The following is a 21,946-nucleotide window of genomic DNA, read 5'->3' as shown; positions in this document are numbered from 1 at the left end:
GACATCGGAATCCTCTATCCATAGCCATAGAAAAATAATTGAAAAAAGAGGAGAGGGACAAAGTGGAAGAATGAATATTATCATCACCTAAAGTTGAAAAAAGAAAAAGAATATACAAAATACCCATTTTGACTTTTCCTTTATGTACCATTGATTTCACTTCGCATCTGCCTGAGATAAAAACTATACTTTCATGCGTATTCTCTCTCTTCTTCTCCTTTTATTTTCAGCTATTTAAAATTTTATAATCTTCAAATTTTGAACACTTTTAATTTAATCTTCTCAAAATTTTTAGTTCTTCTTATTATATTAAACTTCCTAAAGGTTTTGAAAATTTTATTTTTACACTTTCATTTAAAAAAAATACTCCCCGGTTATAAGACATTGTTTTATTGAGTCTTCCGACTATTAAAGTTATAAAATGATCATTTAACTATATGTCATTGATTTATTGAGACCCCGACTATTAAAAGTTGTCAAATTGTTATATGACTATTCATATGTTCCAAATTAATTATATTTTGTTAAAAATGACTAGAGTATGAGCTGGACGTTAACCTGCTAACTATAATATGATAAAATTTGATTTCAAAATCTCAAACAACTATCATATCTTAGCTAATATATTAATGTTCAGCTCATGTTGTCATCAATTTTTTAATAAAAAAATGATGAGTTTGGAACATGTGAATAGTGTATTTTGTAACTTTTAATAGTTAAAAGACTTAACAAAGCAACGTTCTATAATCAAGAGATAATTTTGTAACTTTTAATAGTTAGAAGACTTAACAAGATAATATTTTATAGTTGAAGGATAATTTATGTACTTTGTCCTTTAAATTAATGACGATGTATAAATATAAAATATGAAGTTTTAAAATATTTCGTAGGCTTTTTCAGGTATAACTATAAACTGGGGATTCGTAGGATGAAGTTGATCCAAGTTTTGACTTCCAAAAACATGTGAAGGAAGCCTTTTACATTTAACATTCATACCAGATATGAATCGTGAAGCTTATGTTTCCCAGTTTTTTCCATTAATGTGAAACATGTCTTCATTGTAATTATTAATGTGAAACGTATGTCTCAATTTAAATATGTTTGATATATTAATTAAAATTAAATATTAGATGTAATTAAATTTGTAACGTCTCGCTTTCCGTGTTAGGAGTTTGGGCCAACCCGAGGGAGGATTTAATAAACCCATTTGACTTGTGAGAAAACCCGTGTCCATTTATGGAATAGTTTGGGCTTAGGTTGAGCCCATTTAAGTCTATCAAAGGGTGTCTTTGAAACAAAGATGATTGAAGAAGGACAAAAAAAGCTATTAGCCCCTGAACTTTTTGAAAGCTGAAATCACATTAAAATTTGATGATGTATACGTCCATTCTCTTATCACAATATTGCATTCTCTTATCACAATATGCAATATTGTGTTGTTCATTGAAGGTATGGCCACAACTGAGTTGAAAAATCTAGAATAATAGAAGCTTATCTTCGAACCTTGAATATCAGGTCTTGTAGCTGCAATCGTCTTAATTGTTCAAATCAAGCAATCTAATCTGTATCGGTTTTGCAGTCACAACAGGTTTTCATATTTGCTAATCAAACTGGGCTTGACATGCTGGAGACAACTCTACTGGCTCTACAAGACATCACATTGGATAAATTGTTTGATGAATCTGGACGAAAGGCATTGTGCTCCGATTTTCCCAACTTAATGCAGCAGGTGAGTCCTAACCAACCAACCCCTAGAAAACGGAAAAGAAAAACACTTCCCCTTGCTGTTAAAATGTCATATTTTTCGTTTCGGACATAGATATTAACTGCATGGCTGAGCTAAGAAAAGGGCTGCTTGTAATTTGTCTAGTAAATACATAATTAAATATTTCAACTTTAATAACAGGGATTTTCTTGCTTGCCGGCCGGAATCTGCATGTCAACAATGGGACGTCATGCTTCATATGAACAAGCTTTTGCCTGGAAAGTCCTTGAAGCTGATGAGACCACTGTCCATTGCCTCGCCTTCTCGTTAGTTAACTGGTCCTTTGTGTGAAAAAACAGTTTACTGTAGTTTATTTGTCTGAAAAACCAAGCTTTCCCCCTTGCTGCCCATGGAAAATGGAAATGATGAACAGATCAGAAACAGGGGAAGAAGTTTTGTAATATGGAAGGCACCCAGTTCAGGCTTGCATTTTATTAATTTAATTTAATTTTTTAGTGCACCATTATTTGGCCTAACCCCCTATATATTCGGGCATTGATGGTTCTTATACGTTTTATGTCTGATTGTTTCATCAAATTATATTAATTAATGCTAGTTGACGACAGGGTTGACGCATATATATATATATATATATGCAAGAGTTGTAAGGAAATAACGAACATGCATATTATGTTAGTAATTTGTAGTGTATGAAACTTTGCTAAGTTTGTACATTTGTATTATGATTTGCATTTCAACTAGAGAACAAGGAGTAGCTCAATGGTAATAACTTTGAACCACACACACACCATCTAGCATTGAAAATATACATGTTTTACATTAATGTGATCTGATCGATCAATCTCCAATTGATGCATATTGAATCAACCGTTTTTCATAATGTCCTTGTCCGTATATTAGTCTTGCATACCGATTTATGATACAAACTATACAACCATAAAATCACAACCAAGTTTTCATTTTCAAATCATCCAAGAAGGCTACGAGGAGATATTATTGACATTTAAAAAATGCTTCACAGATCTGATTACTCTCTTTTCAATTTTTTTGTTGTTGCCTGCTTATCTGGATGCCAGTGACCAAAAGTTCAGCAGAAATGATGGTAATGCAGTAAACCAGCTAATGAAGGCCATTGCAGTAGCAGTTTTAAACTGTAAGCAATGGTTATGAGCACAGCTATTAAGATCATTGTCGATAAGAACGGTGATGCCCGCAGAGGCACAAGCTGCAGCAAATGTCAGAGTGGATGTGATCTGCAAGGAGAGAACATATGATCAAGACAAAAAAAAACTACATAACAAAGAGTAGACGAAAATGATTCTGAAATGTCAGAAGCTTTGTATGTAACACGCAAACTGTAAGACGGCGGGGAGATATAAAACAAGCAGTAGGGAAGAAACTGAGCTCTTAACTAAAGCAAGTGCTTCTGAACGCATAGTAATAGCAAGTTGTTAAGGCCTCAGCATATGCATCGAATATAGCAGGAATGAAGGTGGGATATGGGGTATGTTTCTAAGAAAGCCAGGCACGCAGACAAATAGATATTACGTTCATTTGTAACTGAAAAAAATGAACTTCTTACCCCATCGCCAATAGCAAACAAACTAACAACACGGTAGTTTTGCAACGAGCGCCTAACTAGAAGGGCATACACGTCAATTATAGCCTGCGCTAAGCTCCACAAACTCTGCAAACTGGTGGCAGCAACAAGGTAGCTGATGTAGCAAATAACAAAAAGTTACTTGTTACGAAAGAGTCAATATAACATGAAGGCATAATATTTGCTTCATTTGTGAATCACATCTGAATTCCAAAAGACATAATAAGTTTCAAACAGTAAGGCATATAGACACATAGTAAATAATAAACATTCTTGTAAAGAATCTATCAAGAAAAATCAAACTGTAGACATAATTAGGCTGTCCTCCTTGAAGAGTTATGAGCATGAGAACCTATCTCTTACACAACCCTTATTATTATCAAAATGCAGACAATAGAGCACCTACAGTGTGTGACATAAGACATCCTACTATCGTACTTGCCATTTTCTAAGAACTGATGTCTATTTGTTTGACATTTTCATAGACCGTTTAATCTAATACACCACTTAGCATGTGAAACAGGTATAATTAGCAAATTGCCAAGTATTAATAGCCAGTGGATTCAGCTTGAAACCAACCAAATGCAAAAAGCCCAAGTGAAGGGGAAGACGCTGATTTTCATATCTGAAACAGATGAAAACTAGGTTTCTTTACCTTAACAAAAATTTACCTACCTAACAGGCACTAAATTATACTACTTCTATGCAATTTTCAAACCGGACTTTTAACGTTATCCCATTAAAATAATCTTCCCTTCATTAGATATACTAACTAATGACAATGCGAGTTAACAAATAACCAATATATCAATTGTCTTAAATACGTATGAACTGGATGAACATTGACAAATTACTACATGTGCAACAAAAGAAAAACGATGATGTGATACATGAACCAACCAATTGAAACAGATTCCTATATTCACTTCTTAAAATTTAAAAGCTCAAGACTGATAACACAAATAAGGTTTTAACACTAATATTACAGCATTATTTCCAAACAAGTGTTAGAGCTTGCAAATCAAGAATTCATACTACAAGAATCGATATTTGGTCCTCATCATGACTAGCAAATCCAAACTAATACCGAGAAGAAAAAAATTACATTAATCAAAAGAATTACCAAAAGGCAGTAACAGATGGAAAATCACTAGTGGTTGCCATAATACAAATTCCCAAAACTGCAGAAACAAACTGACAAATCCGCAACGCTAGCCCTCCTGCTGTTCCAGGCATTCCCTGAATGTCCTTCATCCTCACTCTTGGCACCTCGTTGATGTTGGGGCCGCCGCCGTCTACTCCTCCGTCTGTGGTTGGTAGATCTTCCACTGGATGGACCGAGGCATGGCTAACATTCATCTCTTCCACTAAATCTCCTTCAATTCATGCTCAGAGCTCTCAATACTTATCAAATAACCGATTTCTTTTTCTTTTCTTCTAGTGTTCACTATAATCAAACGGAACTCAGCCGAGTTAATTATTTTTTAAAGGAGTGAAAAAGCTAAACTATCGCAATTAAATAGTAGAATTAGTTATTACAAAATTCTCAATAATTGAAAAAACAGTTCATCTAACTTATCAACAAAAGAGTGTTAAATTCACTAACAAAAACAAATTCCAATTAAGCAATTATTTGCTAAGAACGGATCGATGAAAAAGAAATAATAGCAAATTTTCCGAGTTTCCTAATAAAAGCAGAGATCCAGCAAGTGAAAATAGAGTAATTTAGATGAGAATATCTTAGATAAAGTTACCTGAAAATCTTGACACTGAATCCCTAAGAATTAGGCCATAAATCTGGGATTATGAACGTGTTTAATTTTTGTGATCTCTTCAGGTTTTTATTCAGTAAAAGAAGAAAGTAAGTGACAATAAGAGGGAATAATAAGAATTGAAAGAACACAGGAAAAAGAATTTAGAGTAAATGGACGAGGCTTTACGCTTCAACTTCTCTTTTTTATTTGTTTTTGTTGCTTTGAGCTATAAGGTCAACTTTTTAATCTTAAACTCTTAATAAGATTGTTTTTTATTATTAATTTTTTTAAAAATTATAAGATATATATTAAAATTTTAATCATTATTATTAATAATGAAATGATGGAAGATATTAAATTAAAGATAAATTATTAAAATAATCACTTTATTTTTATTATCAATTTTAAGAGGATAATGTTTGATTATTTATCTTATTAATTCATAATATTTGATCAATGAGATTTTTTTTTACGAATTTTAAATTTAATATTAATCCTATTTAGAGGGAAACAAAGATGAATAGCTTAATCAACCGATCAAATATGCTTGCTCAATCACCTAAATATTAAATATTATTAGTAACAATTACATGATATGCTAGTATAATTGTTAACTTTTAATTTAATGTGTTAATTTTAGATAAGACATTAATTTAACTTTTAAATTTTAAATAAAATATTAATATAATTCTTAGTTTCAAGTGAAATATCAATTTAACGTTAAAATTTGATCAAAATTCTCACCACTTTAGTCACTGTCGGTCGTCATTATTAATGATATTGAATCTTAAAATTTTTAATTTACACTTTTTCAATATTTCAAACATAAATATAATTATTGTTTCATAAAAAAATACCTCGAATTCTACACATAAATATTTAAACTCTATTTTTGTTCTTTTTGGGTAACCTTGTAATGGTCATAACCAAATAAGCAGGATTGCGGGACACGAGGATTTGTTCCGGATTAAAGTTCAAAATATTCTCAGCATTCTCCTCAATCCTTGAGCCCCTTCTTCCTCACTGCAACCCAGGCCCAGCAGATACATATTTGATTGGCTTATTAAATAAATAAAAAACCTTAATTTATTATTTTATTAGAAAAACAGCTCTCAAACAACATTCGTTGAAAAAATAACTTTCAAACTACTGATATCGAGTCTTGTAAAAATCAAGGTTTGATATCACGTGCTGCAAAACACGAGATCTATTAAATTCTCATATAATTTTATTTAATTTATGGATAAAAGACACAATAAATGTATGGAATTCGTTTTTCATAGAATATTAAAATGCGATGCATGACCTCATTTTTTAGAGAATACGAGATCATCTTACGTGAATAATTTGAGAATATTTTTTCAATTAATGTTGTTTGAGATTTTTTTCTAATAAAATAATAAATGGGGTTTTCATTTCATAATGCCTATTTGATTACTATTAGTGTGTGTTTGTTTGCCGTAATTGGAATTACAGGTGTGAGGTGTCACATTGACTTTTCAAACTTTAACTTTTGACAAAAACCAAAGAAATTTAAAACTTTTATTAAAATAACATTGTTATTATACACGAGTTAATCCAAAACAAGACAAAACTGATCAGAGTATTTATAACTAACACTTTTCTTACTGCCAACACACTATACACCATCAAAATACATACTTTAACAGTTACTTCTGATATGATCTTCTAGCAGTGTTGTTGTTCTTGTCACTTCTATTTTTGTTCTTCCCGATTCTTGGTACCTACGTGTAAATCACTTACACGCTAAGTCATAGACTTAGTAAGGCAATAAACATATAATGTAACTTTAACTAGTAATCATACATAAACAATTACTACCATCATTTCACACAACTCATATACTTTTACATGTAACAAGTACATACATACATATATGTCATTATCATTCATATCTCTTATCTCCTATTCCTATGATCTTTTATATCCATATCATATATCTCATAGATTTGTTATTATCTCTTTATGTCAATCAATTATACTCATTCACATATACCTTAACATGTACTCACGTATACCATATAACATATATATATATATATCATGTCATGTAAAACACATATTCTATCGTAAATCAACTACACACAAGCAACTATATCATCATCTTCATTCTTATCACTATCCTTGATTCCTTTTATCATATAATCTTATAATTACCATTTGTACCATTATATATATCACGCATAACATTTTACAAGGAAACAAACATATCATCATATCCAGTTTATTAACATTATCTCTTTATTAGCCCATGGTAAACATGTGAAAACTATAGATACGTGAGTCTATTGAGGTTGTGCACCACTATGCTGTCACCACAACTCGTATAAATGTCCCGAAGGACCTATCCAGAGGTCATAAAGATCCTCGGTAACTATCCAGATGTCATAAAGATCCTCGGTAATTGTCCATAGGTCCCGAAGAACCTAGGTAAATTGTCCATATGTTCCTTAGAACATAGGTAAACCCTCGACTCTTGACATGCCAACTATACCTCTAGCTCTCAATACACATAACATGGGCATTTTCACTTATACACTTTTATTGCTCTTATGATCAAATATTACTTTTCTTCTGTCACATATCACATGTGCATATAGTCACATAGTTTACTTTCATGTAATTCATATCACTTTTCATATAAACATATGATTCACTTTCACATATCATATATACTTTCTCTTTCATATAACTCATGTCTTGTGATCATGTAAACACGTATCACATAAAATAACATGTCAAACATATCACACAACTGATATAATATTCTCATATATTCCTGTAGTTCAATATCACATATCATATGAATCATATAAATCATGTCACATATACTCATGCATACATAGAATTCACAAATCAAATAACATTTTAAGAGTTACTTATTACCATAGTAACTCCGTCACTGGCTCATTGCAAGCCAATGCTTATTCGATAACATAAGTACAATGAAATTGAACTCACCTTAGCCTTGCTTTCTTTGATTTGATTCTAATTCTTCGATTGTTCCGAAACAAGATTACGCTCTAAATCTACATGGTAATACATTGATACATATTAGTATACTAATTGATATATTCTAAGCTATCACTTCATAGGCTAGAAGAAAGCCATTTTCATCTTTTAATGAAGGCATGCATCGATGCACTACACCATGTATTGATGCATCCCTTGACAGGTGCATCGATGCACTATTCATGCATCGGTGTATAAATCTTATTCGATGTTTGTATTTTAAGCAGGTGCATCAATGCACTCCTTATGCATCGATGCACTAATTGCATTCAATGTTCATTTATTTGAGAGTGCATCGATGCACATTGAAGATGCATGATGCACACAACCCAGAAATGATACTTTGAGCATGAAAATCCCTTCTTTATTCTCTCAACTCTTCATATTTCATCCCTTTTTCTATTATTAACTCTTATACTCTGTCACTGGCTCATTGCAAGCCAATGCTTATTCGATAACATAAGTACAATGAAATTGCACTCACCTTAGCTTTGCTTTCTTTGATTTGATTCTAATTCTTCGATTATTCCGGAACAAGATTACGCTCTAAATCTACATAGTAATACATTGATACATATCAATATACTAATTGATATATTCTAAGCTATCACTTCATAGGCTAGAAGAAAGCCATTTTCATCTTTTAATGAAGGCATGCATCGATGCACTACACCATGTATCGATGCATCCCTTGACAGGTGCATCGATGCACTATCCATGCATCGGTGTATAAATCATATTCGATGTTTGTATTTTAAGCAGGTGCATCGATGCACTAATTGCATTCGATGTTCATTTATTTGAGAGTGCATCGATGCACATTGAAGATGCATCGATGCACACAACCCAGAAATGATACTTTGAGCATGAAAATCCCTTCTTTATTCTCTCAACTCTTCATATTTCATCCCCTTTTCTATTCTTAACTCTTATACACCTATTTAAACTAATCTATACTCATTTATTTCATCTTAAACCCCAAAATCCTATCATTCTTATGAGATTCAAGAATTATACCAACTTTACAACATGATTTAATTCAACTTCTAACACTTCATATGTCTTAACTAGTTTTATGACAAGTCAAATCCAACTTCCAATTCTAATTATCAACTCTATATCAAAATTTCATTCAAGAACTCCAAATCTTTAATCTTCCCTAACTCTTTATCTTTTGATTTTAAAATAACTTAAGCTTTTCTTAAGCTTAGTTATCATCTAACGATCAAAACCCAAACTTTAAATTAACAAATAATCAACAGATAAGAAAGCTTACATTTGCTTGGCTCTCGTTCACGTATGAAGAAGAAAAATAAATAAAAAAGCTCTGGAGAAATATCTCATTTCCCATGTATATATATCCTTACCATATCCAATTTTTAATTCATTTCTTGGTCAATTGACCCTTTTGCACTTTAATACCTTTTATAATTACTAGCATCTTTAAGGTAATATTTCCAAATAAATCATTGAACTTTTCAACTATTCCATTTTAATCACCAAATCTTGAAATATTACAATTTGGTCACTAACCCGGTATTGAGGATGTTACAATTTTCCCGTGTTTGTTTTACGTAATTGGTTTTCCGGAATGTAATTCATTTTCCTAGTAACAGAATTTCCTTTGTATTTTATGTAAAATGACTTACGGATTCATTTTCCGTAAGTAATTTTCCAAACTTTTCACTCAAAGAATAAATACTCAAAATAATTTTATTTTATGAATTTAATATTAATAAAATATTTTAATATCATTTTCATCAAAATATTATTTATTTATTTATTAATATTTATAATAATATAATATAATATTTTTAATATTATATAAAATAATCAATTATATTATAATAATATAAGATATTATATTTTTATTTTAATAAGATATAATAATTTTTTTATATATTTAATAATGAATAATATTATTTATATATTTAAATAATATTTTAATAAAGATATTTAAAATATACTAATTAATATTTTTAAAATATAATATAACACTATTACTTTAATAAATAATTAATATAATTTATAATATTTTATTTCACTAAAATATACAAAAATTATTATTTTTATTAATAAAATTATAAAAATAATATTTAATAATAAATAAATTATTTTAATATTTTAAAATAATAATATTAAATTTTATGATAAATAATATTATTTATTATATTTAATATTTGTAATAAATAATTTTTAAAAAACTCTTCAACTAGTAGGAAAAAGATTTAAATAACATCTTCCAAACATCATAAAACGTTTTCCATATGTTTTTCAAAAAATGTAATTCATTTTATGGAAAACATTTTCCGGAAAACGTTTTCCAGAAATATAATTAATTTTCCAGAATTCAAATTCCAATAATTCAAATTCCAATAATTTATTTTTCGAAAAATCAATTACAGCCAAACAAGCATACCCTTAATTTTATTATTATCTGCAGCTAAAAGGTATAGCTAATTAAGAATGGATATGGAGAGTACCTGATGAGAAACTTCTTGAGTCCTTCAACAACATCATCAGCAGATTGCTTCTTAGCCATTTGTGTATATTCTCAGCTCACCAAAAACTTCACTACAGTCCCGTCTTCGATTGTGCTTGCGCTGTGTTTATTATGATTATAGACATAATAAATACAATTATTATCATTGGGAGTATTGCTACCGTGATTTTTTTTAATTGGTACAACTTATTAAGAAATATAATAATTTTAATTGTCGGATCTTTTAAAAATTTTCCAATAATACTCCATTAAACCGGACTCGGCCACCAATTGACTGGATTAAAGCCAACTCTGATGGAATGTTTCACCCGGTTGATAATAAAGCTGCTGCTGGGGTCTCCTTCGAAATCATGAAGAAAAATGATTATTTTTAAACAATAATCATAGAGAAAGAAAAATATGTGGTTTATTTTTAAAATTATTTGAATTTTTAAGCGCATGGACATGATTTATTATCATCGTGAAAATACAAAATAAAAATAAAAATTTAAAATATAATAATTATAATAATTTAATTGTATAGTTTAAACATGAATTGTTTTTAATGAATTTTATTAATTGAACAGATAAGATTTGAGTGATAGAAGTAAACTATAATGGAAAAAAATAAAAACATAAGTGCAATATTTTAGAGTTGAACGATTGAAGAATTTATTACATATTTACATGGGATTTCTATTCAACAGGAAGTCAAAGTTGTGACCTTAAAAAACTTGAAATCTGGGTTTGGTTTTTTTCCTTCAATTAGAAGTTAGAACCTATGGATCAGTTTCTCGCAAGCAATAAGTCACAAAAATCCATCATGAAGATCTAATATACCCATCCCATGGTTTTGAGAATTTTGGAGTGCCTGTTTTCTTCTTCGCCTCAGCTACTGCTACTGTGTAAATTTTACGGGGGTTTTCACATTTTACGGGGCTTGTTGATCTTCAGGCTTAGTGGACTTTTATCTTCTTCTTTTATAAATAATAGAAAATTTAGGGTTTTTTCTTCTTCATATATAATTTTCATCTCATATTCTCTTGAATCTCGCGGTTCCTTCAACAATTCCTAGATTCACTGGTTGTATCAAGGTTTATGGTTCTACTCAGCTTCTCTCCTTAATCTTCCCTCTTATTCACCATGTTCTGGCAGCTCACACCTATATCCGCCACTTCTTCTGTATGTAATTTTATTTCCATGCTACTTAATTAATTCTATTTTAATTATTGATTTCTGTAACCTTTTCTTGATACTTCGATTTTCTCCCTTTTGTTCGGTATTGATTTATTTCATCTAGTGAACTTGTTAATTTTTCATTAAGTTCGAATTAATCATTTTCTCGCAGATTACTTAATTTGGAATCTACTTTGTTTTCGTCAATGGCGTATCTATAAGTAGTTTCAGTGACTTAGATTTATCCGCGTGGTTGGAAGATTTCATTGTTCAATTCTATGAATTCACTTTTATTTTTAAGTTAGTTTTTGAGTTAGGAAATGGCCGGAGTTCCTTTTATTTGAAGCCGCAGTATCTTATTAAGTGTTAGCTGCTCTTGATTTCATATCACAGAAATCTGTTAAGCTATGTAGTTATTATTAGCTGGATTTTAGTTTCTAGGTTGATGTTCATTCACTGTTTCTGGCATTTCTAAGAATATTGTTGACTTCATGGTACTATCATTAACTGTGATATTATTTTGTAGGTGGACGCTATATTAGACAAGGAAAGCTTTACTTTGGAAGAGCTTCTTGATGAGGAAGAAGTAATCCAAGAGTGCAAAGCCTTAAATATTCGACTCATCAATTTGTAATTCTGCCACTACATTACTTTGTGCTTTTCCTTATTTTTCCTATCATTTTCTATTTGGTGCAATTTTTTGGACTTTAAAGTAGATTTCTGATTATTAAAATGGCTCAAAGTGAACAATCTAATGGAGAATTAGTTTGTTTGATGCTTATGATGTGTTAAATTTTTGTGGCAGTCTACGAGACAGAGCCCAAGTTGAGCAGTTGTTGAGATATATTGTTGAAGAATCTCCAGAGGATGTGGACAGCAGACGGACCTTCAAGTATGTCATTTTCATAAAACCAGGAGTTGGATTTCATTCCATTTCCTTGTAATTTTTCTGATATTAATTTTTTGCTATCCTAATGATTTGCTAACTGTTATGTCTAGGTTTCCATTTGTTGCCTGTGAGATATTTACATGTGAGATTGATGTCATTTTGAGGACTTTAGTTGAGGATGAAGAGGTATTGGTTTCATTTTCAATCATGATTATGAATCTTTAATTATTGAAATTGCTGTGATGTTTGTTTCATACGATTTTCTCCTTGTTGTAGTTGATGAACTTACTTTTCTCCTTCTTGGAACCGAACCGTCCTCATAGTGCCTTGCTAGCTGGTTATTTCAGTAAGGTTTGCTTCTTCATGCTCTGATTAGTTTGTGTGCTGTTTTATGTCATGTTTTCTTTGAATCCTGCTTTGGTTTTATTATTACCAGTTGACAGGCTTCATTTGTTTTGTGATTTTAGGTTGTTGTATGCCTTATGCTACGGAAAACTGTTCCACTTATGAACTACGTTCAAGTAAGCAAAGTTGTTTCAGTTCTTGGACTTCTTGCATATCTGTGATAGATTTCTTTGTGTTGTTGGATGGCACATTAAATAATCTGGATAACTAGTGTAGTTCAAACTGGATATCTGAGTATGCCATAGTCCTACCTTGTTCCTTGGTTGAACTTTGCACTGATTTATTAGACGTGGACTTGCATAATGCACTCAAACAATTGTCACCTGCAAGCTTGTTTTCTGAATTGGTAGTGTGATTAATTCTTGGGATTGTAAGCCATTTTCACCTTGGTCTATTGGTTATCTGGATGGTACATGTAACAACCGCACAAGTCTAGTGACTTGCATGACAACATTTTGGGCTTGTTAGTGGTTTATGGTCCATGAACTACAAAGTATAAATGTTTTTATTTATTTATATGGAATTACTGAGGCAGATTATTAACAGGTACATCAAGACCTGTTCCGCCAACTGGTTGATTTGATAGGAATCACATCCATCATGGAGGTACCTGATATTTTCTTTGCATTGTTTTATTGCAATGGTGGATTTTATGTGGTTTGGACTTTGGAGGTTAATATGTTTGGGTTGAACAAAGATATGAGGTGTACCTTTTTGCAGGTTTTGGTTCGGTTAGTAGGTGCTGATGATCATGTATATCCAAATTTTTTGGATGTAATGCAATGGCTAGCTGATAGCAATTTGCTGGAAATGGTTGTGGATAAATTGAGTCCATCTGTAAGTGAGAATTTTGTTTTATTGTTATTATGACATAATCCTGTATTACTCTTTGCGTGGCATAGATTCTTTGTAATGTTAATCAGACAACCTGTTTTTTGTGATGACCAGTGTGCTCCCAAAGTTCATGCTAATGCCGCAGAAACATTATGTGCAATAACTCGGAATGCCCCATCAACTTTAGCCACCAAACTATCTACTCCAAGGTTTGTGGGATCTAGTTCCTTTGTGTCTCCTCTCTACCTGCATCACCATTTTGATTCTCTATTGTTTATGTGATTTGACATGTAATTTTGAATATGCTCATGTACAGCTTTGTTGCAAGGATACTTGGTCATGCTTTGGAAGATTCACATTCCAAATCTAGCCTTGTAAATTCACTTTCAGTTTGTATCTCATTCTTGGATCCAAAAAAATCAGCAACTACTTCTCCTTTGATACATTCTTTTCGGAATCAGTTTATGTATGAGCCTCCAATCCCTATAAATTCAGAGACTATCAATGCGATGCTGCCTAAACTTGGTGAGAGAATTTCCTTTGCTGCAAGTTTCATGTGATAGTTTTCAAATATCCTAGGTGCATGTAACACGTTTAGCCATGGTGTTCAAGACTGCATGTTTTTGTGAAGGTGACTTGCTCGTGCTTTTGAATGTTTCATCTGATGAGAAAATTTTGCCTACCACATATGGAGAATTGAGGCCGCCTCTCGGGAAGCATCGTCTAAAGGTTCAGTTTTAGTCTTGTTATAAATTTTATGTGCCAAGCAACATGGAATGCTCAATACCTGTTTGATTTCTTTGTTGTTTGTGTGGCCTTGCCTGGAAGTTTCTGGATTCTTTCTGAATTATTTTGCCATTTATTTCAAGATTGTGGAGTTCATTGCTGTGCTGTTGAGAACTGGAAATGAAGCTGCACAGCAAGAATTGATTAACTCAGGAACCATTCGACGAATTCTTGATCTTTTCTTTGAGTAAGCTCTTGCTTAAATCTGTCATCTTGAAGCTTATTGAAAGTTTGAATCTAGAAGGAGGTGCTTGATGTATCACAGGGAATTGGTTCATTTTGTTAGCTAGTCAGTATTCATTCTCTTCATTTCAAATTATGCAGGTACCCATACAACAGTGCATTACATCATCACGTGGAGAGTATAATATTATCTTGCCTTGAAAGAAATAACGATTCTATAGTTCTTCATCTTCTTCAAGAATGTGATTTGGTTGGGAAATTTCTCCAAACTGACAAGCATCCAATTCTTTCTGGAGATGGTAATCAGGTAGATGTTAATCTTGTTGCTATTCTTCTGTCAACTAACTAGCATTATAACCATTACAAGTACTGGCCGCTACAATTGCTACCTGATTAAGCGATTGGCATAACCCCCCCCCCTTTTGGTAAAACAGCCCACTTTAATTGCTGCTGGAAAATGTGCACCACGGGTTGGAAACATTGGACACATTACTCGTATTTCAAATAAACTAGTAGAGTTGGGAAGCAGCAATAGCCACATTCAAGCATGCCTACAGGTATGGACAACTTGTTAATGTTTAATGAGGGCTCAGGATCCCGCAGGCTGTGGGTGCATTTTTTTTTTTGTAGTTTAAGAACTTTTGTTATAATAGAAATTGGGGTAAAACCTTTTTATATTTGGTATGATAAAATCTGATTTGGGCATCATAATTAGTAGTTTTGTTCTTTGGCACATTGGTGGTATCTTTCATTGGCTGGAATAGCTTGGTTGGATCTGTATGTTGGATAAGGCAATTTATTGTCATGTTTATTGCTCAAGTTTTTGTGGTTAACTGACACAAGTTCATACATTCTGTATAGGAAAATAATGAATGGAATGAATGGCAAGCTAATGTTCTGCAAGAGCGTAATGCAGTTGAAAATGTTTATAGATGGGCTTGTGGGTATGATCTTGCTTCACTTCTGATATTTTTTGCTTCCAGATGAGTAGGATACATGATTGAAGAAGTCAGTTATCTATAGATTCTGTGTGTGCTTGATATGGCATTTCTAAGGGTGCTTGCACTCGTGGACTCTGTGGTTTTGTGACAGATTTGTGTCTTATAATGACAGAAAATGAGCCTTGTACTTCTCTCTTTTTAAGTATTTATGGCTTTTAATAGCCTCATGATTTCTGTTTGCAGAAACCACGTTGGTGCAAGAGCAACAGAAAAGTCTTTTAAAGATTCTCATGTATTTTCCCTTCTCTTGTGCAGCCGCCTAACAACCTTGCAGGACAGGACAAGAGATAGCGACGAAGATGATCTTCATGATAGAGATTATGATGTAGCTGCTTTAGCAAATAACCTAAGCCAGGCTTTCAAATACAGAATAAATGGGAATGATGATAATGAAGTATGTAGTTTGGTTTTTCTAATCATGATAGAGATACTAATTGTTTTTATTTATCTGCTTTCAGGAGCGTGATGCTCTTGAGCGAGATGATGAGGTTGGTGACAGTTCTTTTAATTAATTGGAGATTGTTTCTATGTGATTGTTTAAATCAGAACCAAACAAATAGGGAATTTTTTCTCTTCATTTCTTAGCATCAAATCAACTGTATATATATGTTTTCAATTTGCAGGACGCATATTTTGATGATGAATCTGCTGAGGTTGTCATATCATCCTTGAGGCTTGGAGATGAACATGGAAGGTGAGCTTTTTCAGCTTCACGCGTAGTAAAGAAATAATTAGTTGGTGAGGTTCTTAATGGCCCACCTGACGGGTAGTTTTGTTGAAAAACCTCTGATTCCCTTAGCTTTCATAAATGTACGCTTTTATTGTTTTGTTAAAGCAGTCATATTAATGGAGATTACAACCCATGTGTTTTAATGAGCAGTCTGTTCACAAATTCGAACTGGTTTGCATTCGAAGATGACAGAACCGGTAATGCACCTGTGGCATCATTGGCCACGGAGGTGATGAATGGTGCCTCAAATGTTGGTAACAGCAGTAGTGATGATAAAGTGGTAGTTGGAGAGGAAGACGAGTTGAATGACAACAAACAGTCGGTGAATAGCACATCTACTTCCGATGCGATGAATGGATTTAACAATCTTATGAGTGATACGAGATTCTTCAGGTTTGACACAACAGAAAACGAGGATTTGTCTGGAGACAGGTCTTTACCTGAGTGGGTGGGATTGGAAGAATATTTGGGTTTGCAAGCAGCAGGTGGTTCAAGCAAGAATCCATTTCTTGATGATGACAGCACTGATGTCAGCATACCCAACCAAACAGAGGCAATGGTCACCGATGTTGGCAACCACTTAAATGGGGAGTCCACACTTCCAAGTGATTCCTTAGACTCCATGGATTTAAGTGAAGGATCAGCGATAAGTGATACAAATCAGAAATATCCACCTCCGGCGCCCTCTTTATTTGAAGAGGACGTTGAATTTGTAGGTGTGGAATCAGAAGGTACAGAGAAGGCAATGGAACAAGCTTTAAAAGGAATAGTTGGGGAAACAGGGCCGTTGCAGAGGAACAGTATCCCAAAGGTACCTGCAAAGGAGAACGCTGGTGATGATGGAGCTGGGATGGAGGAGTTCAATGATTCAAACTATTGGAGGGTGGATCAAGAGGTTGCTATTTCAGAATAATGCCGGTAAGAAAATGTCTTCTGCCAAACCTCAAACTCGGACTTGAATCTGACAAAATCCAAGCTTTTGGTTGGTGAGGGCAGAAGCAGAAAAGCAAACTTCATATGCACAGTATAATTCCGTTTACTCGTGGGGGTTGGCTGTGCTATGGTAATGGTTTGTTCTGTTCATTAGTAATTGTTGTTATTGTTTAACGTTTTGTTTCTTCTTCCTGTTTGTCTTATTTTAAGGTTAGGTTTTCCCTGTCGTTCAAGTCGTTCAAGTCGTTTTTCTTCTGTTAATGTTGTTGGCATTCTTTTATGGAATTTGCATGCAGATATGCAGAAGCACCGATGGATAAGGTTTGTGTTCGGATCAGATTTTTATATTATAAAACATAATTTATCTGAAATATGGGTTTTAAAAGTATGCGTAATTCTTTTATATACTTTATCTGAAATATGGATTTTGATATTAAAACCCTGAAGAAGGTCCATAGGCCAAAACCAGAGCAAAACTAAAGCATCATGTTTTTATTCGAACACTCGCCCGCAAGTCTAAAGAGATATACCAAGACCAAACCTAAAGATTAGGGCTCGTCTGTCGAGGGCTGTGCTTTTGGGCTTTGGACGGTTTCCCTAAATTATATTTTATTTACCTACCGGAAAACAAAATATCTTAAAAAGAAACAAATAAAAAAGGTGAAAAAGATTACATTCAAGAGTTACAAGAATGAATGAATGAATAGGGTGAGAGACCTGATACTATCAAACTCAAACTTGTTAAACCTACAATTTGTAAAATCAACCCTTCATACTCTAGACTTCACTAAGATATTTCCCGTCTGCCAAACATCCTATTTATTCCATCAATATACACACTGAGAAACAAGGAACGAAAATCAAAACACATGGATGTAAACAACGCAATAATGGAAATGCTCACGCTCAGAAATTTTCTACTGCAACCGGAACGACATTTTGGTGGGGTTTGACAACGGCAGCTTGGCTTTTTTTCCTCATCTCTACCACCTTCTTGTGAGAGTTGGAATGCAATGATGGAATGAATGTAGGACTTGCGGCAGGACGATATTCCGGAAAGAGGCGTCCTGCCCTGTAGCGAACCCCACATGCATTGCAAAGGGTCTTTGGTCCCATTGGCCCTTCTCTCCATTGTGGCGTTTCTGTAATTTCACAGTGCATACATTTCATAACGACAATAGGCTGTTGGGAGCAGGATTTCTTGATCTCGCTGGAACTTGAAAGCAATGTCAGGTTCTTTTTCTTTTTCTGTCTCTTTTTGGCACATTTCTCTGTAAGATGGCTTTCTGATTCTGATTCAGAACCAACCAGATAATCAGATCCCCTGGAGGCAACGGATGCGGATGATATGGAAGGCAATGTGTACTGAAGGATATAGGTAGATGCTAGTCTTCGCTTGATTTTGCTTCGACCTCGCTTCACTGGGAAACTTAGTTCAGGGTTATTAGAAGCAGGATTTGCACCTGAGCAAGAACTGCTGCTTTCAAGCTCGGATACTGGACTGGAAGTCTGGAACCGGGTTGAACCTTTCACATCAGCAGACTCACTGTGCAAGGTAATGCTTCTTCTGGTGCAGGAGGCTGCTTTGGTATCGCTCGACTGTTGGTTTAGCTCAGAAGATCCATCACACTACAAAGAGGAAGAGTCGTATATCAGGTTAAGGAGCATTTAGCCATCTTCTATACAATTAAAAAAAACATGGAAAAGAAAGAAGAAGACTATCGGAGATTAGTTATTCATATTTATTGCAGTTGTGCGAGGATTCAATAGAAAGTGGTAACAAAAAGGCCAGCATCCATTTCAGAATAATTATCAATTACAACAATTGCATAAACCTCTAACAAAATTTAACAGAAAAAATTGTCACTTTGGTATTGAACATCAATCATATCACAACCAACAGCATTATCAGGTGGTCCCATCCATTTATTGGCAAGGCAAAATAGACACTGATTGGGCCAGCCTGCTTGCCCATACAGCTGTATTACAGTGTAATAGGCATGTGGTGCACCAGTGCACATGATATGTGACATGTTCTGATTGCATCTGTAGCACAAAACTTCTGCAAAGTACAAAATCTAATTATTGTTTCAATCACTTGAGCCATTTCCAATTGCCACGCTAAATAACCAAGCTCTGGAAGAGCATACTTCACATAATGTGCAACTACTCTCAGCATGTCTTAAAAACAAAGTTACTCCAACATAACTTTGCTTTCAAATGAAGTGTGAATGAAATATCACCATATTTATAGTGGTTGCTTCAGGAAGTACACAGTGAAAGTGCACATGTAATCTACGAAGTCCTTGGTATCACAACATGCACGGAGTAGGTTGTATGTACGCTAGAAAAACCAACAAGACAATTTACTCCATGCCATGAATGATATTTTGTATGTCTCCTAGTAAACACGCTCCAACCACCACTAGAAAGGTCATTAATTCAATATTGTTCCATAGACAGAGACACGCAATGAGAAAGTACACAGGATGCGTCAAAAAAGAAAAAAACCAATGCGCTATTATTTGCATTCCGGCCAATGCTAAATTAAAAACCGCACACATAAAAAAGTATGGAATGGAAAACAAAGTGGTACTCACTGAAATTGTAAGGCTTTTCTCCAAACTGTCACTGAAAAAATCACCATAAAATCCAGAAGACAAGCCGGCCAAAACATTGGTGGGTGGAGGCTCTAAGTTCTCAAAATTACAATCCCACTCTTCATCACCGTCATTGTTCTCTTCCGCGGGCAAATGGTTCTTTTTTACATCTTCTTTACTACCATGACAATCATCTCCTTCAACTTCTTCAAATGGTAAATCCAAATACTCTACTATGTCATCAAAGAAATCATCATTGACCCCAACCCCATTGAAGCCTTTGTCAGACCAAGAATTATTCATTTTCAGAACTTTTTTCCGCTTTTTCTCTAATTTTCTGTTCAAAATAAAAGGGAAAAAGCTTATTACTGTCAGAAAATAGTTATTATCTCGTGGAAATTAGCTTATACAATCACGGCTTTTTACCAATATTTTATGCACATAGCAGCAGTATCTTCAGCGGTAACATCTTTATTGTGTAAAATTTTAAAAAAATTCGAAGCGATTAAGGACATTAAAGTAATTTAGGCAATAATAAAATAATTAATATTATTATTAAAGTTATCTATTTAGGTGAAGTTCTTTTCTAGGTTTGGAGAATCAGTTAAGTCGTCATTTTAGCATGACAATTAACAAAAAAGAAAAAAAATAACACCAGTAATAACAGCTCAATTTTCATTTTAAAAAAATAACAACTCAATAATATAAAGGAGTTCCAATTATTTTTTTTTACAAAAGCTTGATTGGATACAGAGAAAATGAAATGCAGCAAAAAGAAAGTTGAAAGTTAGTAAATGATAACCAAAGAGAAAATATCATATTCTTCATTTTTCTGAGTATCCAAACAGAAAGTAATCAGAAATGAAGAAGAGAAAGCAAGAAATGCAAATAAATTCAAACATTTAAAAAAACCCAAAAAAAAGAGCAGAAGAAAGGCAAGGAGATAGAGGGGGGACAAACCTGGTTTGAATGAGAAGATTGAAAGAGAGGTCGCTGTTTTTGTGTTTGGGTCAGAGGAAAATGAGAGAGAAGTAAGAAGGGAGGGATAGGATTCCTTTGAATCTGATGTACTTTTAGGGATTTAGTGAAAGAGAGTAAAAGTTCATGTGAGAAGCCGCACATGGGAAGATGACTGTGCGCCTGCGGTTTTCCCCTAACCTTTTTTGAATTTAATCACACACAGCTCATTCATCCCTTCAATCTCATCAGATGTTTAAATCTCTCGGAGGGAAAAAACCCTTTTCCCTTTTGTTATTAAATAAATACCACACACTTTCCAAGACCAAAAAACCAGCTGTAGGGTCCAGCAAAGTTGTAATTGTAAATTTGAAGCGGGGAGGGGGATAATGGGTTCAAATTAATTAAAAACAAGAGTAAAATACATTAAAATTTATTTAGTTATGCTAATATATTTTTATAATCATTGAGTTTTTTAAATATTATAAGCTAATTATTATTTTTGCAATAGATTTAATAATTATTTTATATTATTTAAAAATGTATCAATCAAAATAATTTAATTTAATAATATCTTATATAATTTATTTTTAAAAATAAGATTTATTTTGTGGTGACAAGTGCATCTAATCGAGTTTAAAATATGTGAGATCACCTGGAGGATTGATTTGATTTGGCAATGCAATTTGGGTGGGCCGTTCCCAATTATTTAGTTCCATCTTCTGCCCACATGCTGCTGTGGTCCCCACAGAGTTGGAACTTGGACTTTTCTCTCTTGTATTATATTATATTATATTATGAATTATTAGATCTGCAATGTATTTTCGTATTAATGATGAATGTAAAAATGTAAAATC

At 33.1% G+C, this 21,946-nt stretch overlaps 4 protein-coding genes across 7 annotated transcripts; 2 read left to right on the top strand and 2 right to left on the bottom strand.

The window, feature by feature from the left end:
* The first annotated feature begins 1,374 nt into the window (after positions 1-1,374).
* LOC120131542 (homeobox-leucine zipper protein REVOLUTA-like) lies at positions 1,375-2,148 on the top strand. The gene is made up of 3 exons (XM_039148514.1): positions 1,375-1,449; positions 1,580-1,729; positions 1,907-2,148. The coding sequence occupies exons 1-3, from the start codon at positions 1,375-1,377 to the stop codon at positions 2,054-2,056; spliced, it is 375 nt and encodes a 124-aa protein (XP_039004445.1). The 3' UTR covers positions 2,057-2,148.
* A 454-nt stretch (positions 2,149-2,602) lies between these two features.
* On the bottom strand, positions 2,603-5,217 carry LOC120131307 (CASP-like protein 5A2). Its single transcript, XM_039148319.1, has 4 exons — positions 5,081-5,217; positions 4,450-4,773; positions 3,309-3,441; positions 2,603-2,979 (listed from the first exon to the last, which is right to left on the bottom strand). Exons 2-4 carry the CDS (start codon positions 4,683-4,685, stop codon positions 2,788-2,790), a joined length of 561 nt encoding a protein of 186 aa, XP_039004250.1. The 5' UTR covers positions 4,686-4,773; positions 5,081-5,217; the 3' UTR covers positions 2,603-2,787.
* A 6,352-nt stretch (positions 5,218-11,569) lies between these two features.
* On the top strand, positions 11,570-17,515 carry LOC120131305 (serine/threonine-protein phosphatase 6 regulatory subunit 3-like). 3 transcript variants are annotated; one of them, XM_039148314.1, is made up of 19 exons: positions 11,570-11,777; positions 12,298-12,401; positions 12,577-12,663; positions 12,771-12,846; positions 12,937-13,011; positions 13,128-13,181; positions 13,612-13,671; positions 13,786-13,902; positions 14,014-14,108; positions 14,216-14,424; positions 14,531-14,628; positions 14,769-14,872; positions 15,010-15,175; positions 15,303-15,425; positions 15,730-15,812; positions 16,125-16,263; positions 16,328-16,357; positions 16,493-16,563; positions 16,750-17,515. In XM_039148314.1, exons 1-19 carry the CDS (start codon positions 11,739-11,741, stop codon positions 17,510-17,512), a joined length of 2,493 nt encoding a protein of 830 aa, XP_039004245.1. In that variant the 5' UTR covers positions 11,570-11,738; the 3' UTR covers positions 17,513-17,515. The 3 variants fall into 3 exon arrangements, with proteins under 3 accessions (XP_039004245.1, XP_039004244.1, XP_039004246.1); XM_039148313.1 differs by having other exon boundaries at positions 16,708-17,515; XM_039148315.1 differs by lacking the exons at positions 11,570-11,777; positions 12,298-12,401; positions 12,577-12,663 and having other exon boundaries at positions 12,795-12,846; positions 12,937-13,006; positions 16,708-17,515.
* Positions 17,516-18,254: 739 nt separating this feature from the next.
* LOC120131306 (GATA transcription factor 11-like) lies at positions 18,255-21,305 on the bottom strand. Of its 2 annotated transcripts, XM_039148318.1 has the most exons (4): positions 21,093-21,305; positions 20,301-20,469; positions 20,133-20,270; positions 18,255-19,161 (listed from the first exon to the last, which is right to left on the bottom strand). In XM_039148318.1, the coding sequence occupies exons 2-4, from the start codon at positions 20,433-20,435 to the stop codon at positions 18,439-18,441; spliced, it is 996 nt and encodes a 331-aa protein (XP_039004249.1). In that variant the 5' UTR covers positions 20,436-20,469; positions 21,093-21,305; the 3' UTR covers positions 18,255-18,438. The 2 variants fall into 2 exon arrangements, with proteins under 2 accessions (XP_039004249.1, XP_039004247.1); XM_039148316.1 differs by having other exon boundaries at positions 20,133-20,469; positions 21,093-21,304.
* Positions 21,306-21,946: the final 641 nt, after the last annotated feature.

This window comes from Hibiscus syriacus, unplaced genomic scaffold (assembly GCF_006381635.1).
Source record: "Hibiscus syriacus cultivar Baekdansim isolate YM2019G1 unplaced genomic scaffold, ASM638163v2 tig00110556_pilon, whole genome shotgun sequence".
Classification (NCBI taxonomy): Eukaryota; Viridiplantae; Streptophyta; class Magnoliopsida; order Malvales; family Malvaceae; genus Hibiscus; species Hibiscus syriacus.
The sequence above is the reverse complement of the archived record's forward strand: the minus strand, read 5'-3'. Positions and strand labels throughout refer to the sequence as shown.